We start from the raw sequence: 16,073 nt of genomic DNA on the forward strand, positions 1-16,073 counted from the left end.
CCGAATACAGCTCAGTGGGTGCTGACATGCTGGACAGTAAAGTAATTGGACTGGCAGCTGACTATGTTTGTGGTATATTATGTCAAATATTAAATGCACTATCTGGAAAGAAGGTCAAATTATTCCATTACCTAAAGATGGTAGACAAGAACTGACTGGGAAGAACAGTAGACGTATCACTATTGTTCCAGTTCTTACCAAACGGATGGAGAGAATAGTCCACTTACAAATACAGGAATACTTTGACTGTAACGGCTTGAACACAGACTTCCAACATGATTATAGACATAACCATTCAACTTGTTCCGCCCTTAAAGTAATGACAGACGACTGGCTCAAGGAAATGGATGACTCAAAGATGACTGGTGCAGTATTACTTGATTTTAGTGCAGCATTTGATATCATAGATCACAATCTACTCATCGGCAAACTTGAATGCTATGGATTTAGTCCAATTGCAATCCAATTCATGAAAACTTATCTTACAAATAGAGCGCAAAGGGTTTATTAGACTGGCAGCTGGTCTAATTTTAAGGTCTTGGATTGCGGGGTCCCTCAAGGCAGCCTCTTTGGACCACTCTTGTACGCCATCTTCGCTAATGATCTTCCATCAGTATTGTGTAAAGCAACTTTACAAATGTATGCTGATGATTCCACATTGTATTATGCTGCAAAAACTGGTGAAATGGACAATGTTTTATCAGCTGAGTTAAATATGGTTTTTGATTGGATAACATAAGTTGATACTGAACATCTCTAAAACAAAATCAATTATTTTTGGATCGAGTCATAACCTGTCATCTTTAAACGTTCAGACCTCATTTCAACACGATTTCAACCATTTTCTAACGTTGAATTTACGTCTTGTGCTCACTGGGTGGCATGAACTGTGGATTCAGTAAAGCAGGGGCGAGTGTAGTCACCTACTGCTGCTAACACATCCCGTCAGACAAGGATTATTTATTTATATCCGTTAATGAACTTTTCTCCTCTTGTTACCCTGGTAACCGCTGTCATTACAGACGGTTGCGTCGATTCTTACTGTGAAAATCTACGTACTTCCGGTTTAGCGGCTACGCTTCGTATTTTCATTCGATTTCAGCTGGGTTTGCATCTGTTTTGTCCGTCTCCATCATTCTTGTTTAGCGCGTTCGTTCTGGCGCTCATCACTCAATCAATGCAGTGACCTTAGTTTCTTGGCCGCATTTTTTAAACTCAGTAACAGATATGATTTAAAATGTAGCGAAGTACAATACTTCAAACAAAAAATACTTAAGTAAAAGTAAAATTACAGATTTAAAAAAATACTTTAAAAAGTAGAAATACACAAAAATAGTACTCAATTACAGCAACGCAAGTAAATGTAATTTGTTACTTTCCATCTCTGCAGGTAGATAAAGTAAAATGACTAGGTACAATAATAGATAGTCAGCTGTCATGGGCAGAACATATTGACACCATAGTGAAGATGTCTTTCTTAGTGGCACTTCTACCTGCGGTGCGGTGAGTCTGTTGCGTCACTTCCTGTCGACAGCGTGTTTGATGTCATTGAACTTTTTCAGAGCTCTAGCGATACCAAGTTGATTCTGTCGTGATATTGTCAGTACAAGCGGCGAATTATCTACGTGAGACATTGTTAAACGCCTCGTTGATCACTGGAAGACGTTTTGGGGAGTGCCTGGTCTGATTAGGAGGGACGGCATCCATCCAACTTTGGATGGAGCTCAACTCATTTCTAAGAACTTGACCCAGTTTCTTAATGGACTTAATCCATGACCCAGAGTTCAGACCAGGAAGCAGAGTCGCAGTCTTACACACTTCTCCGCGCTTCCTTCCGTACTCTTAACTAACTGTTTCTGCCCCAAGGACACCGTTATTTAAGTTAAAGGTAAACAACCGAGGAGTTATATTTAATAACTTATTCAAAGTTAAAAGTAATAATACAACAGTGCAACAAACTAGGAGAATTAAAGGGGGACTTTTGAATATTAGATCTCTGGGCTCTAAAGCTGTTTTAGTAAATGAACTAATATCTGACAACCATGTTGATATTTTCTGTCTTACTGAAACATAGCAATCGGATGGGGAGTACTTGAGCTTAAACGAAGCGACTCCTCCGAGTCATGTTAATACTCATATGGAGTGGCAGCTATTTATGACTCCTGCCTTTTAATAAACCTTAAACCTAAACTGGATTATAACTCATTTGAAAGTCTGACTTTCAGTCTTTCACAACCAACCTGGAAAATAATCCAGCCGGTTCTCTTTGTAATAGTGTACAGGGCCCAAGGTCCTTATTCTGAATTTATATGTGAATTTTCACAGTTCTTAACGAGTTTGGTCCTTAAAGTGGACAAGGTAATTATAGTGGGTGATTTTAACATTCATGTGGATGTCGATAACGACAGCCTTGGTACTTCATTTCTCTCTTTGCTGAAATCAATTGGTTTCTGTCAGAGTGTAAATAAACCAACTCATTGTTTTAACCACACGCTCGACTTGGTTCTTGTGTATGGTATTGTGATAGAACACTTAACAATCTTTCCACAGAATCCTCTCCTGTCGGACCAGGGTCTGATAACCTTTGAATTTCTACTGCCAGAATCTCCTCCTCCTGCCAAGGGTTTCTACAGTCGATGTTTATCGGATACCGCTGTAGCCTCATTTAAAGAAGCCATTCCCTCTGCTCTAAGTTCAGTGTCTTGTCTCAAGATATCAGAAGACTCCTGTGAAAACTTCAGTCCGTCACAAATCGACGTCTTGTCGATACTGCCACAGGCTCTTTGAGAATGGCACTGGACGGTATTGCTCCCCTCAAAAGAAGAATGGCAACAAGAAGGAAGTTCGCCCCTTGGTATAACTCTCAAACCCGGAACTTAAAGCAAACTGTGCGGAAACTTGAGCGGTTATGGCGTTCCACCAAATCAGAAGGATCTAGGCTAACTTGGCAAGACAGCGTTAAAACATATAAGAAGGCTCTCCGTAACGCAAGAGCATCTTATTACTCATCATTAATCGAGAAAAATAAAAACAACTCCAGGTTTCTCTTCAGCACTGTGGCCAGACTGACAGAGAGTCACAGCGCTGTCGAGCCGTGTATTCCTGTGGACCTCAGTAGTAACGACTTTATGAACTTCTTCAATAATAAGATTCTGACTATCAAAGAGAAAATGTATTCCTCGGATGTAGGAACCTTGGACGCAGCCGTGGGCCCTGATACCTACTTGAATGGTTTCAACCTTGATCAACTGACTTCTACAATTTTGAAATCCAACTCTTCCACTTGTCTCCTGGATCCGATTCCAACTAAGCTGCTTAAGGAAGTTTTTCTGTTAAGTAGCACATCCCTACTGGATATTATGAATCTGTCTTTGTTGACAGGACATGTACCACAGTCCTTCAAGGTAGCTGTAATTTAAACCTCTTCTTAAGAAACCTACTCTAGCTCCAGAGGTGTTGGCTAACTACAGACCCATCTCTAATCTTCCCTTACTCGCCAAGATCCTTGAGAAATCTGTCACAAATCAATTATGTGACTTTCTACAAAACAATGTTTTTTTCGAGGATTTCCAGTCGGGATTTCGAATGCATCACAGCACAGAAACGGCACTGGTGAAAATTACAAATGATCGTCTACTTGCATCGGACCAAGGACTTCTCTTTTCTTGTCTTGCTGGACCTCAGTGCTGCATTTGACACCATCGATCACCGTATCCTGCTGCAGAGACTGGAACACTTGATTGGCATCAAAGGAACTCCACTCAGCTGGTTTAAATCTTATTTATCGGATCGATCCCAGTTTGTGTTTGTGAACGGTGAATCATCGAGGACCACCAATGTTGGTCACGGAGTCCCACAAGGTTCTGTGCTTGGACAGATTCTATTTATCCTGTACATGATTCCTTTGGGCGACGTTATCAGAAAACGCCGCATAAACTTCCATTGTTATGCAGACGATACTCAACTGTATCTATCAATCAAGCCAGAAGACACCAACCAGCTTGTTAGACTTCAGGATTGTCTTGGAGACATCACAACTTGGATGACCTGCAACTTTCTGATGTTAAACTCGGAAAAAACTGAAGTTATCATTATAGGCCCAGAGCGCCTTCGAAGTCAGCTGTCACGTGATACAGTCTCTATGGATGGAATTGCTCTAGTATCCAACAGCACCGTCAGATATCTTGGAGTTCTCTTCGACCAGGATATGTCCTTCAACTCTCATATAAAGAAGACTTCAAGGACTGCCTTTTTTCATCTACGTAATATATCGAAAATCAGGAACTTCCTGTCTCAAAGTGATGCAGAAAAACTAGTTCATGCATTTGTTACTTCTAGACTGGATTACTGTAATTCTTTGTTATCAGGCTGCTCTTGTAAATCGCTTAAACCTCTCCAGCTGATTCAGAATGCACGTGTATTAACAAGAACTAAGAAATAGGATCATATAACTCCTGTATTAACTTCTCTGCACTGGCTTCCTGTTAAATCAAAAATAGAATTTAAGGTACTTCTCCTCACCTACAAGGCACTTGCTGGTGAGGCACCGTCTTATCTTAAAGAGCTTGTTACACTGTATTGCCCTACAAGGCATCTGCACTTCGTAGATGCTGGGCTACTTGTGGTTCCTAGAGTTTTAAAAAGTAGGATGGGGGCCAGAACCTTCAGTTAACAAGCTCCTCTTTTGTGGAACCAGCTTCCACTTTCAGTCCGGGGGGCAGACTCGGTCAGTTCATTTAAGAAAAGCTTAAAACGTTCCTCTTTGATATTGCTTATAGTTAGGTCTGGTCCAGGCTAACCTGAGCAAGCCCTTAGTTAAGCTGCTCTAGGCTTAGACTGCCGGGGGACTTCCTAGGACACACCGAGCCCTTCTCTCACTCTCACACTCTCACTCTCTCCTTCCACAATCATCCATGTTTTATTAATGTACATCACTAATTAAGCTTCTTTCCGAGGGTTTTTTGTGCTGTCTCGCCTAGCAGGTCTCCGTGGATCATAGTTTTGTGCGGACCCCGGTTCTGACTCCTGGCATGGCTCTGCTGACACCTGCTGCTGCCATCACCATTACTTTAAATATGATTAATATTACTGTCATCATAAACCAACATCTTTCTGCTCTCCCTCCCCACAGAAGCCTCTGTGGATGGTGGTTCGACTTGATGGTGGTTGTCCCTGCAGTGGTCCTGCCGTACACTTGTTCTGCAACTTGCAATTACTTGTATCATTTCTGTTAGAGAAATTGAATGTATTGTACATCTTTTACATTGTTGATTCTGTACGCCACAACTTCCATTGCAGTCTATCCATCCCGGGAGAGGGATCCCTCATCTGACGTTCTCCCTAAGGTTTCTTCCCTTTTTTCCCCATTGAATGGTTTTTTCATATTTTGGGGAGTTTTACCTGTGCCGATGTGAGGGTTTGGGGACAGAGGATGTTGCATGTGTACAGACTGTAAAGCCCTCTGAGGCAAATTTGTCATTTGCGATTTTGGGCTAAACAAAATCAAATGAAATGAATTATGTCCCTACACACATTGTGGGACAGGTGGCTAAATCTTTAATTTTATGTCACCTAGATTATTGTGCACCTGTATGGTCATCTACATCTAAAGGTCAATTAAATAAATTACAAACCGCCCAAAACAAAGCTGCCAGGTTAGTATTACACTGTCACATAAGAACAAATGCGATCAGTCTGCACCGCCGACTCTCATGGTTAACGGTAGAGAACAGGCTGGTTTTTCAATACAACTACATTTTTCAGAAATATTGTCTTTTCTTCTCAACCAGCTTTCTTATATAACCAGATAGTTAGGTGTGATCGGATGCATTCTCATTTGACTCAATCAGCTGAGGTATGGCCGGATGATGTAACCACACCCAAAATCAAATGCTTTAAAGAGAACAGTTATTTATCGTTCCATCAATCATTGGAATAATTGTCCACTGAATATACGAAAAATAAATAGCAAAGTCTCTTTCAAGTATTATATGAGAATTCAATATTTAAAATCATGCAACGAGTAGGGAATGGACATATTTAATGTATGAATGAAATGGTTAATGTAATAATATATTTGGAAATATTTAGGACTGTTTAAAATGTATAATGTTTTATTGGTTTTAGTTTATCATTAAGTGATGTTCTTTTTTGGACCCCAGGAAGACTAGCTTGTCCCACCTTGGTGACAGCTAATGGGGATCCTTTTACCAATAAACAATAACAATAAACAATTTGCTCGCATGGTTTCTCCATGTCCATGTCGATGAAACCCAACTAATTCTCTCCTTCCCTCACTTGGACACTGAGGTGGCGGCACAGAGCTCTGCCTGTCTGACTGACATTTCTCAGTGGATGCCCTCTCACCATCTGAAAATCAACCCCGACAAGACTAAACTATTTCTCTTTTCGGGAAAAGATTCTCCTAAGACCTGGCCGTTAACTTTGGCAACTCCATGTTAACGCCCACTTTGACCGCTAGGAACCTCGGTGTGACACATGATAGCCACCTCTCCCTGACTTCGAACATTACAGTTACAACAAGATCCTCTAGATACATGCATCAGAAGAATACGACCCCTTCTCACTCAGAAGGTGGAGCAGCTACTAATCTCCCGCCTTGACTATTGCAACTCTCTCCTGGCAGGTCTCCCTGATACTGCCATTAGACCACTGCAGCTCATCCAGAATGCAGCAGCTCGACTGGTCTCCCACACTACTCCACTCCTCCGCTCTCTACACTGATTACCGGTGGCTGCCTGCATCCAGATCAAAACATTGGTACTTACGTACCATGCTGTGAATGGATCAGGTTCAGTCTACATTCAGGACATGGTCAAACCCTACATCCACACCCACACACTCTACTCCGCTCTGCATGTGCCAAGCTGCATGTTCCTCCCTAACTGCGAAATACTTTACAAGATCACAACTCTTTGCTATCCTTGCCCCGAAATGGTGGAACGAGCTCTTTGATGACATCAGAACCGCAAAGAGAAACTAAAGACACACCTCTAACAAATTGTAGCACTTAAATTGTACTGCCTCTTTTCTATAACTAAGTTGTAAATTGCACTTTCTTGTTTCTTGTTCTCTTGAGTTTGTATACTTATGGTTGAAATGCAGTTACTGTAAGTCGCTTTGGATAAAAGCATCAGCTAAATGACATGAACTGTAATGTCTCCCTTTTTGCCTCGGGGGATGCGATAGGGTCTGAGCCTTACCCTTTTTCCAGGTTTGTTGATGTCATGTTGAATCACATTTCTCCTTCGTCTGAAAACACATCTTTAAACTGCCTAGTCAGTTCCACAATGTCTTGCCGGTGGGTCGGGCTCAAGTGGGGGCCCAGAGGTACCTGTACCATGATCTGCGATTTCGACCATCAGTGCTGCCATCGGAGGATTGTCAGGGGCGTGCCATCTCTTCAACAGATTGATGTTATACGATTCAAAATCAAGTCGGTAGTTGAAGATGGAGAGAGCTACATTGGAAGACAGTGGCGCGGAGAACTGTGCGAAATAATTTGTTTGACGTGTCAGGGGATGAGTGGCAAAGTGACGACTTTAGACCCTGATAGTGCACGTAACATGTTGGTAGCTGCTACGCTACTTCCATTTCAACACATTTCTAATGGCACACAGTCTGCAGAGAACCAAAAGACAGTGGTTTGGAAAACATCCTTGCTAAATGTCGGGATGCTGCGTGCCCTCCACAGACATCTCTTGCTCTGGACAGCCTCAATGGTGGGGAGTGAGGAACCGGTGATGGTTTAGGCAGTTTTCACCACCCTCTGTGATTTACGGTCCGCGACAGAGCAGCTGCCATACCATAAAGAGATGCAGTTTGTAAGGATGCTCTCTATGGTACAGCGGTAGAAATTCTCTAGAATCTGAGGAGACAGATGGGCCTTCTTCAGTCTCCTCAGGAAGAAGAGACGCTGGTGGGCTTTCTTTACCTTTTGAGGTGTTGAGGGTACAAGAGATTTCCACTCAGCCGTCAAATAATGGAAAGTTGAGACCACAGCAAACTGCACAAGGACAGCAGTCGCTAGTTCAATATGTTCTACCTGGTGGAATTCTGCCTGGGAAACGTGTGTAGTTTGTGTTAAAAAAAACCCACATCAAACAGCACTGTCTAAAATACACACTCTCTGAAGTTATTACTTGTTCATTTTTAAGACTTTTAAATTAATCTAAACTACTGAAATTTTGAGATTAATTAGTTTTTTTTGTTTATTTATTGACAGCCCTAATTTAAATGCTTTTGGACCTCATATCCATCAGGTCAGCTGATTCATTCAGCATTTTTTGAATATCTTCAGGAGACAAAATAGTTAAGTATTCTTTGGTCCACGAATGTCTGATGTTTACATCTGATGGAGACTCACCTTCTCCATTGGAGAGGCAAGCTCTGACATTGGTAAAGAAACACTCTGCTCCCACTTGTCCGCCATGCAGTTGACCTCCTCCAGTTTTTGTTCACAGCTCGTCTGTGTGTTTAGCAGGGTCACTTCATAGAACTCCTGTATATCTGTGGACACAGAGATTTTAGATGATTCATGTGTTGGTTAACCTCTCCACAGTCAACACAGCAAACTAAAAGAAACTCATTAAATGTAGAGAAAGTTTAACCTGAACCTGAAACAATAAACTTTAAAGTGAAAAACTGTATTAAATGAATTAGCAAGACCAGCTGCTGTGGTGACATCATCAAGTCAGCTGCTGTTCCAATTGCAGAAATTACCATTCTCCGATCTCCTGTACCCGTAAATCTGGACTCGATCTGTTCTTTAGAGTCTGCAGGTTTAATCGGTTCTGATCTCACAGGAAAGGTTAGGTCCACCATGTTGTAGCATTCTTAGCTTCTAGTTAGCCTTTAATGTCGCACATCTTCCCATTTTTCCCAGATTCTCTCTCTCTCTCTCAGTCCTAGCGTGAGGTTAATCGATACATTTACATCTTTATGGTGTGTGTTATGGTGCATTTGTGTAAGGATGCAGGTCTCCTTTGCCAAGACACGTATCTCACAGGAGACTCCGCATAGTCCTCAACAGAGACAAGGTTCTCAACTTGGTAATCAAGGATTTTAAGTATGTAATGTTTTATGTATATTGTGGTAGCGAGGGACACATGGTAAGGGCTTGTCCAGAGGAGAACTGCTCGATCCAGGACCAGAACCAGGGGGATACCGTGGATGTCGGAAAGGAAGGGCAGACGGGTGGGCTTCAGAAGGTGGGTGACGTGGGTGAAGGAACGAGTGTGGGGATGGATGCGGCCCAACAGGTGAGCTGGGTGGGCGAGGGTTGACAAAGAAAATGTAGCAAGTGTAGCTGGAAGAAAACTTCTCCAATATGAAGAAGCTCACTCGCACAGCTTGGCATGGCAGAAGTAAGAAGGGCGGTGGAAGCTACATCCAGCAGGAGGTCTTCAGACTGATGAAGATCATCTAAAAGATCAACTAGGGAGGCAGTCCTAAATTACATGTTGCCCAGCGAAAGCCGAAACCTGAAAAATCTGGCGATAGGTCTGTATGGAGGAGTGGACAAAAATTCCAACTATTAAATACTTGTTCTCCCCACTGTATATACAAATTCCGGAATCATCAGTATTTTCTTATCACTATTATGCTCTCTGCCCTTTGATCCTTTGATCAGCTCGTTAATGAACCCAGTTGCTCCGTTGCCGAAGATACTTACACGTGCGCTGCACTCTGAACGTCTCACACAGCTGAACCATAACAGCTGATTAGTGGAGTCACATGACGCAGCTATGCTTTCCGTCAACAGATCAACATTATGAAACCCCTCGCTGCCCCCCCCCTTACTGTTAATCACTCACTTTCTGTCTCTCCCTATCTCTCTCTCTGTCTCGCTCTCCCTTCCTCACATCCCTCCCTTCCTCACCCTCTCTGCATTCCTTACCCCCTCTCCCTCTTTTCCTCCCTTTCTTTCTTCCTCCCTCTCCAGTTTTCTCTTTCCAATCTTATATATTTTTTCAAAATAAACGCCTCATGGAGGGAATTCTTACTGTAATATTTGATGAGGCCTATCAATTAATAACTTCTTAGTTTGAATAACAACCATTCTGTCTGCCCTCCCCAAACAATTTCATCTTTTCAAAATAAAAGCCTCAATGATTATCTCTACCTTAACCATGAAGCTCAGAATGAAACAGTTTTTTTGAAATACTTATTGCTCTTTCAAACACTAGTCCAATGTTAGTAATGTTTTTAATGTTAGTAGTACTTCTACAACTGCTACTACCTTGTATTTAAGTTTTTCTCATTAGTGTATTTTAAGCAAAAGAAGCTTAGCTTCTCTGATTTCATGGAAAGTAACGAATTAAATTTACTCGCGTTACTGTAATTGAGTAGTATTTTTGTGTACTTCTAATTTTTAAAGTATTTTTTTAAATCTGTAATTTTACTTTTACTTAAGTATTTTTTGTTTGAAGTATTGTACTTCGCTACATTTTAAATCATATCCGTTACTGAGTAAAAAAAATGTGCCCAGGAACCAAAGGTCACTAAATCGATTGAGTGATGAGCGGGTGAACGAACGCGCTAAACAAGAATGATGAAGACGGACAAAACAGATGCAAACCCAGCTGAAATCAAATGAAAATACGAAGCAAACCGCTAAACCGGAAGTACGTAGATTTTCACAGTAAGAATCGACGCAACCGTCTGTAATGACAGCGGTTACCAGGGTAACAAAAGGAGAAAAGTTCATTAACGGATATAAAAAAATAATCCTGGTCTGACGGGATGTGTTAGCAGCAGTAGGTGACTACACTCGCCCCTGATTTACTGAATCCACAGTTCATGCCACCCAGTGAGCACAAGACATCATTTTAACGTTGAAATATGGTTGAAATCGAGTTGAAATGAGGTCTGAACGTCTAAGACCTCATTTCAACGTCTTTTCAACCGGCCAAAAAGTGCGTGAAACATCAACGTGCTAGAAAAGGGTACATTTCTTGATTATGTGTCATGTTGTAACATACGGTTGAAAGAGACACAATAATATCGTTAAGATTATCATAATAATTAATAAACTGGTCGGCGAAATTTGGTCTACGCAAAGACATAATTTCAACGCGTTTAAGAATATGGAAATACAGAGTGTGTGTCGTTAACAGTATCCTTTAAGGACAAAATAATGTGGGCCGTTTCAAACGTTACTTGAATTACTCTGCTTTCATCTGTAACGCGCATGCGCAAGTTCTTGCAGCGCTTCCACCAGGTGCAGCGCGAGGGGAAGTGTGTCCCAGAGCAGAGCAACGTGAACGGGCTGTTACAACCACGGCTACCGGCCTAAATACTCTGTAAGTATGTGAGTGATTGAATGAAGCACACCTGAAACTATAACCACTTATTTTACTTGTGCTGCCCACTCGATACGGGAAAGACTGTTGGTTTCAGTAAGCTAGTTAGCGTTAGCACAGATAGTTTGCTAGTTAGCATGCTAGCTTGGAGCATGCTAGCGTTCAACATGAACTGGACCAAAAGTAAACATCATAGAATATTTTCCGTGTGTTTGGTGTTGCTAATGCGTTAGGGTGTTGCTATACCCATATCATATTATTGCCGTTCCCATTTCATGTAGAAAATACACGTTTTCAAAGCAACGCGGCCTAAACACCCCAGTCGCAGCTGAATTCAAGTTGTGGCCTGTAAACAAGCTAGCCAACACATTGTAAGTTACTGCATGCTTAAAGCAACATTGTTAAGTATGGTACTGTGTAATATACCTGGAAATGTTACTCCAGAAATGCCATAAGTTGCAGATGAATTGTTTCCTTGTGTATAATGTAATAAGTAAACAATCTATAAATGAGTTATAAAACACATGCTGCTGTTATCATTATTATTGTTACTTATTGTAAGTCTCTTTGGATAAAAGCGTCAGTATGACATGTAATGTATTATTAGTCACTTTTTTATTACTGTCATCGTTAACCCAAATTACAAACTTTGCCTTTTCTCTAAAGTCTTTGTTCTTCCCTCCACACAGGTTCCTGTGGATGGAGTTTGCCACTGCAGTTGTCCTGCCGTACACCTGGTGTACTACTCTGAATATTTGAATAATCTCTGTCGTAGGAATTGAACGTACTGTACATCTTTAAGTTGTTCTTTCTGTACACACCTACTCCTCCGCTGTTCTCCCTTAGGTTTTGTCCAGTTGAAGGGAGTTTTACGTGTGCCGATGTGATGGTCTTGGGACAGGATGCTGCATGTTTACATACTGTAAAGCTCCTTCAGGCTTATTTTTAATTTTGGGTTGAACAAAATAAAATGATTTGAATTTGAATTGAATTAACATGTTGACTAGAAGAATCTGCAACTGAGGGGTGTTCTGTGCATTCTGAATTATTGAGTGACAATGAGGGCAATGGAGCTGATTTCAGGTATACAATCCGGATTCAATTTACTTGTTAAGGGCTGTTGACATGACAACTGTGACTGTGTGTAACTTGTACTTTTCCAGCGAGCAATTTATCCGTTGAAGAGACGTTGAAGAGACGTTTAAAAGAGGTCTATGACCCGACGTTGAAAAGAGGTTGCAAATTGGTTGCAAACTGGTTTAAAAGTGAAAGTTTTTTCAACATCTATTCGTAGATGTACTGTACTGTGTGTCACAACGGCTGGTGCAAGCAGGCAGGGAAGACTCAGACACAGAGTTTCCAAAGAGTGTTCTTTAATAAATCCCAAATGTGTCAAAAACACCGACAGGGACCAGGGACAAACACCGACGACATGCGAACAGTAAACGATGACGCGACAAGAGGCACCAGGCACACAGGGCTTAAATACACAAGGGAGGTGCAGGTGAACAGTTGGAAACAATCATCAATACTGCAGACAATTACAGGACAAGGCAGGAAGTGAAGCTAACCCCAGGAACACAAGACATGAAACTACAAAATAAAACAGGAAGAAAACCCAAACCGTGACAGAACCCCCCCCCCCCCCCCCCCCCCTATCAAGGACCGAATTCCAGACGGTCCTAAGGGGAGGGCAGAACCAGGGACGAAGAAGAAAAGGGGCGGGAGGCCGAGGACCCAACTTTAATGGTCCACCCGGGGGACTCCGGCGGGCGGTCCGGCAGCCGGGGAGCCTTCGGATGTCGGCGGGCATGCGTCAGGTTCTCCGGGGGTTGGCCGGGACGACGACTAGGCGTGGGGGGCTCCGGGGGGCTCCCGCAACGGCGGCCAGGCTCAAGGGTCTCCGGGGGTCGGCCGGGACGACGACAAGGCTTGAGGGTCTCCGGGAATCGGCCGGAACAACAACAAAAAAAACCTCTGCTGAGTATGACCGACTTTTTAAAATCAAGCCGCTCTACACAGCGATGGTGAACGCCTGCAAAACCCATTTCCAACCATATCGCAATATTTCTATTGATGAAAGGATGGTTGCGAGCAAAGCCTGCATCGGCATCAAGCAGTTCATGAAGGACAAGCTTGTGTGCATCTCTTCTGCCAGATCTTCAGACATCCAGGAGACTTGAAATTGGGTTGAGTATCTTTTCTTTGACCAAGCTAGTCTGCTAAACTTGTTGTTGCTTCTGCTGTTTTTAAGTGAAACTTGACTGCTACTTGCTTTATTTGCTACAGTTTCTTGTTTTAAGCTAACTTGACTACTAGCTTCCGTCTTTAGTTGCAGTTCTCACTGATATTCTGCTATTTTAGATTAATTTTAACTGCTAGTGTGTCCTATCATCTATCTGATTAGGGTGTCAAAGTGCTCGTTGTTTTGCATTTGTCTTCCTATTTATTCCTTTCCTCACCTGTCTCATTAACAATCCTCTGTTATCTGGCTGTTTTCCCAACTCTCTGAAGGAGGCAAGAGTTAACCCACTCCTGAGGAAACCCAACCTCAACCCTTCTGAAGAAAAAAAGTACAGACCGGTATCTCTTCTTTCCTTTCTGTCCAAAACTATTGAACGAGCTATCTTTAACCAACTCTCCTCCTATCTCCACCGTAACAACCTCCTTGACCCCCATCAGTCCGGCTTCAAGGCAGGCCATTCCACAGAAACTCCTCTCCTCGCTGTCTCAGAGCAACTCCACGCTGCTAGAGCCGCCTCTCTCTCCTCGGACCTCCTCCTTCTGGACCTTTCTGCAGCATTTGACACAGTAAACCACCAGATCCATATCTCCTCCCTTCAAGAACTTGGTGTCACAGGATCCGCGCTCTCTCTTCTCTCATCCTATCTTGACGGCCTCACCTATCGGGTGACTTGGAGAGGATCGGTGTCGGAACCTTGTCCTCTCACTACTAGAGTTCCTCAGGGCTCCGTCCTGAGTCCCCTCCTCTTCTCAATCTACACCAACTCTCTTGGCTCCATTATTCGCTTGCATGGTTTTTCCTACCACAGCTATGCCAATGACACCCAACTAATTCTCTCCTTCCCTGACTCTGACACTTAGGTGGCGGTATAGATCTCTGCATGTCTGACTGACTCCCAGACCATCTCCCAGTGAATGTCCACTCATCACCTGAAGATCAACCCCGACAAGACCGAACTACTTTTCTTCCCCGGAAAAAACTCTCCCACTCAGGACCTGACTGTTATCTTCAGCGACTCCGTGTTAACGCCGACTCCGACTGCTAGGAACCTCGGCGTGACACTTGATTTCCAACTCTCCCTGACTGCCAACATCACAGCGACAACACGATCCTGTAGATACACGCTCTACAACATCAGAAGAATACGACCCGTTCTCACTCAGAAGGCGGCGCAGGTACTGATTCAGGCTCTTGTCATCTCCCGCCTTGACTACTGTAACTCTCTCCTGGCAGGTCTCCCTGCTACCGCCATTCGACCAATGCAGCTTATTCAGAATGCAGCAGCTTGACTGGTCTTCAACCATCCGAAATACTGCCACACCACACCACTTCTCCGTTCTCTTCACTGGTTACCAGTGGCCGCCTGCATCCGGTTCAAAACATTGGTTCTCACATACTGTGCTGTGAATAGATCGGGTCCAGTCTACATTCAGGACATGGTGAAACCCTACATTCCAGCCCGCACACTCCGCTCTGCATCTGCTAAGCTGCTTGTTCCTCCCTCATTGAGAGAAAAGCACTCGGCGAGATTGCGACTCTTTGCTGTCCTGGCTCCCAGATGGTGGAATGAGCTCGTTACACGTTGACTTGCTGGGTTGTCATAAACAAAGTAAGCGGATTTCAACAGGTTTCACTAAGTTTAGCTGCTAGCAAGACGTCTCGTTAGCAGCTGGTTATAAGACGGACATTGATGCTACTATTAAGTGCTCTCGCGTTGGCTTCTTTGAACGCTACGGCCGACGGGGGGGGTGAACACTACGTGCACGAAAATAAAACGTGAGTCACACGGGGAAACTGAGAGATTGCATCCCTGTAGCTGTGTTAGCTAGCTTGACAACAACAGTCAAATATCAGCAAATGCAACACAAGACCTAGCAGACATCATCTTTTACTCGGACATTTCCTCTTTTTGAGACTAAAAAAATGCGTAAAATAATAAATATTAGTATCTAAAGTATTTCCAGATCTCACTTCTGGCATCTTTTCTTTCAACAAGCCAAGGACAGTGGGCAACAGCTCCTGCACAAAATGACTCTGTGAGTGACGGCTGCCTGTTGCACGTGAGCTGGAAGCCCCGCCCACCCAGTCAATGCGTGCAGGCAGCCGGACAGGGAACGGACCACTGAGTGCGCCCTGAGTGCGCATTTTGAATAAAGTACCGGTACCAAAAATAGTCAGAACCGTACCGTTTTAAGCGTAAGGGTACCGCGGTACCTTTCTAGTACCGGTACACCGCGCAACCCTAGGTTCCAGACGCAATTGTTGACTACAACAGTTACATGGGTGGTGGGGACTTGTCCGATGCCCTTATCGGAACATACAGCGTCCGCTACAAGACAATGAAGTGGTACAAGACCCTGTTTTTTCACTTCATGGACATTGCGGTTGTCAACGCCTACATCCTCCACAAGGAGATTTTCAAAGGAATGAAGGACCCCACCCAAATAAAGCCTTTGAGCCAAGGCTGGCCATGGAAATGATGGCATTCGCCAAAAGCTCAGGAG

General features: G+C 43.2%; 1 protein-coding gene across 3 annotated transcripts in view; it reads right to left on the reverse strand.

Moving 5' to 3' along the window:
- Positions 1 to 16,073, reverse strand: part of dlg2 (discs, large homolog 2 (Drosophila)) — a 168,379-nt gene that overhangs the window by 138,094 nt on the left and 14,212 nt on the right. For all 3 annotated transcript variants that reach the window (XM_062558238.1, XM_062558237.1, XM_062558236.1), the window contains exon 3: positions 8,387 to 8,529. In XM_062558238.1, the coding sequence (XP_062414222.1) occupies positions 8,387 to 8,529 (143 nt within the window). The remainder of the gene's footprint in view (positions 1 to 8,386; positions 8,530 to 16,073) is intronic.

The sequence above is a fragment of the Pungitius pungitius genome, chromosome 16 (assembly GCF_949316345.1).
Source record: "Pungitius pungitius chromosome 16, fPunPun2.1, whole genome shotgun sequence".
NCBI lineage: Eukaryota > Metazoa > Chordata > Actinopteri > Perciformes > Gasterosteidae > Pungitius > Pungitius pungitius.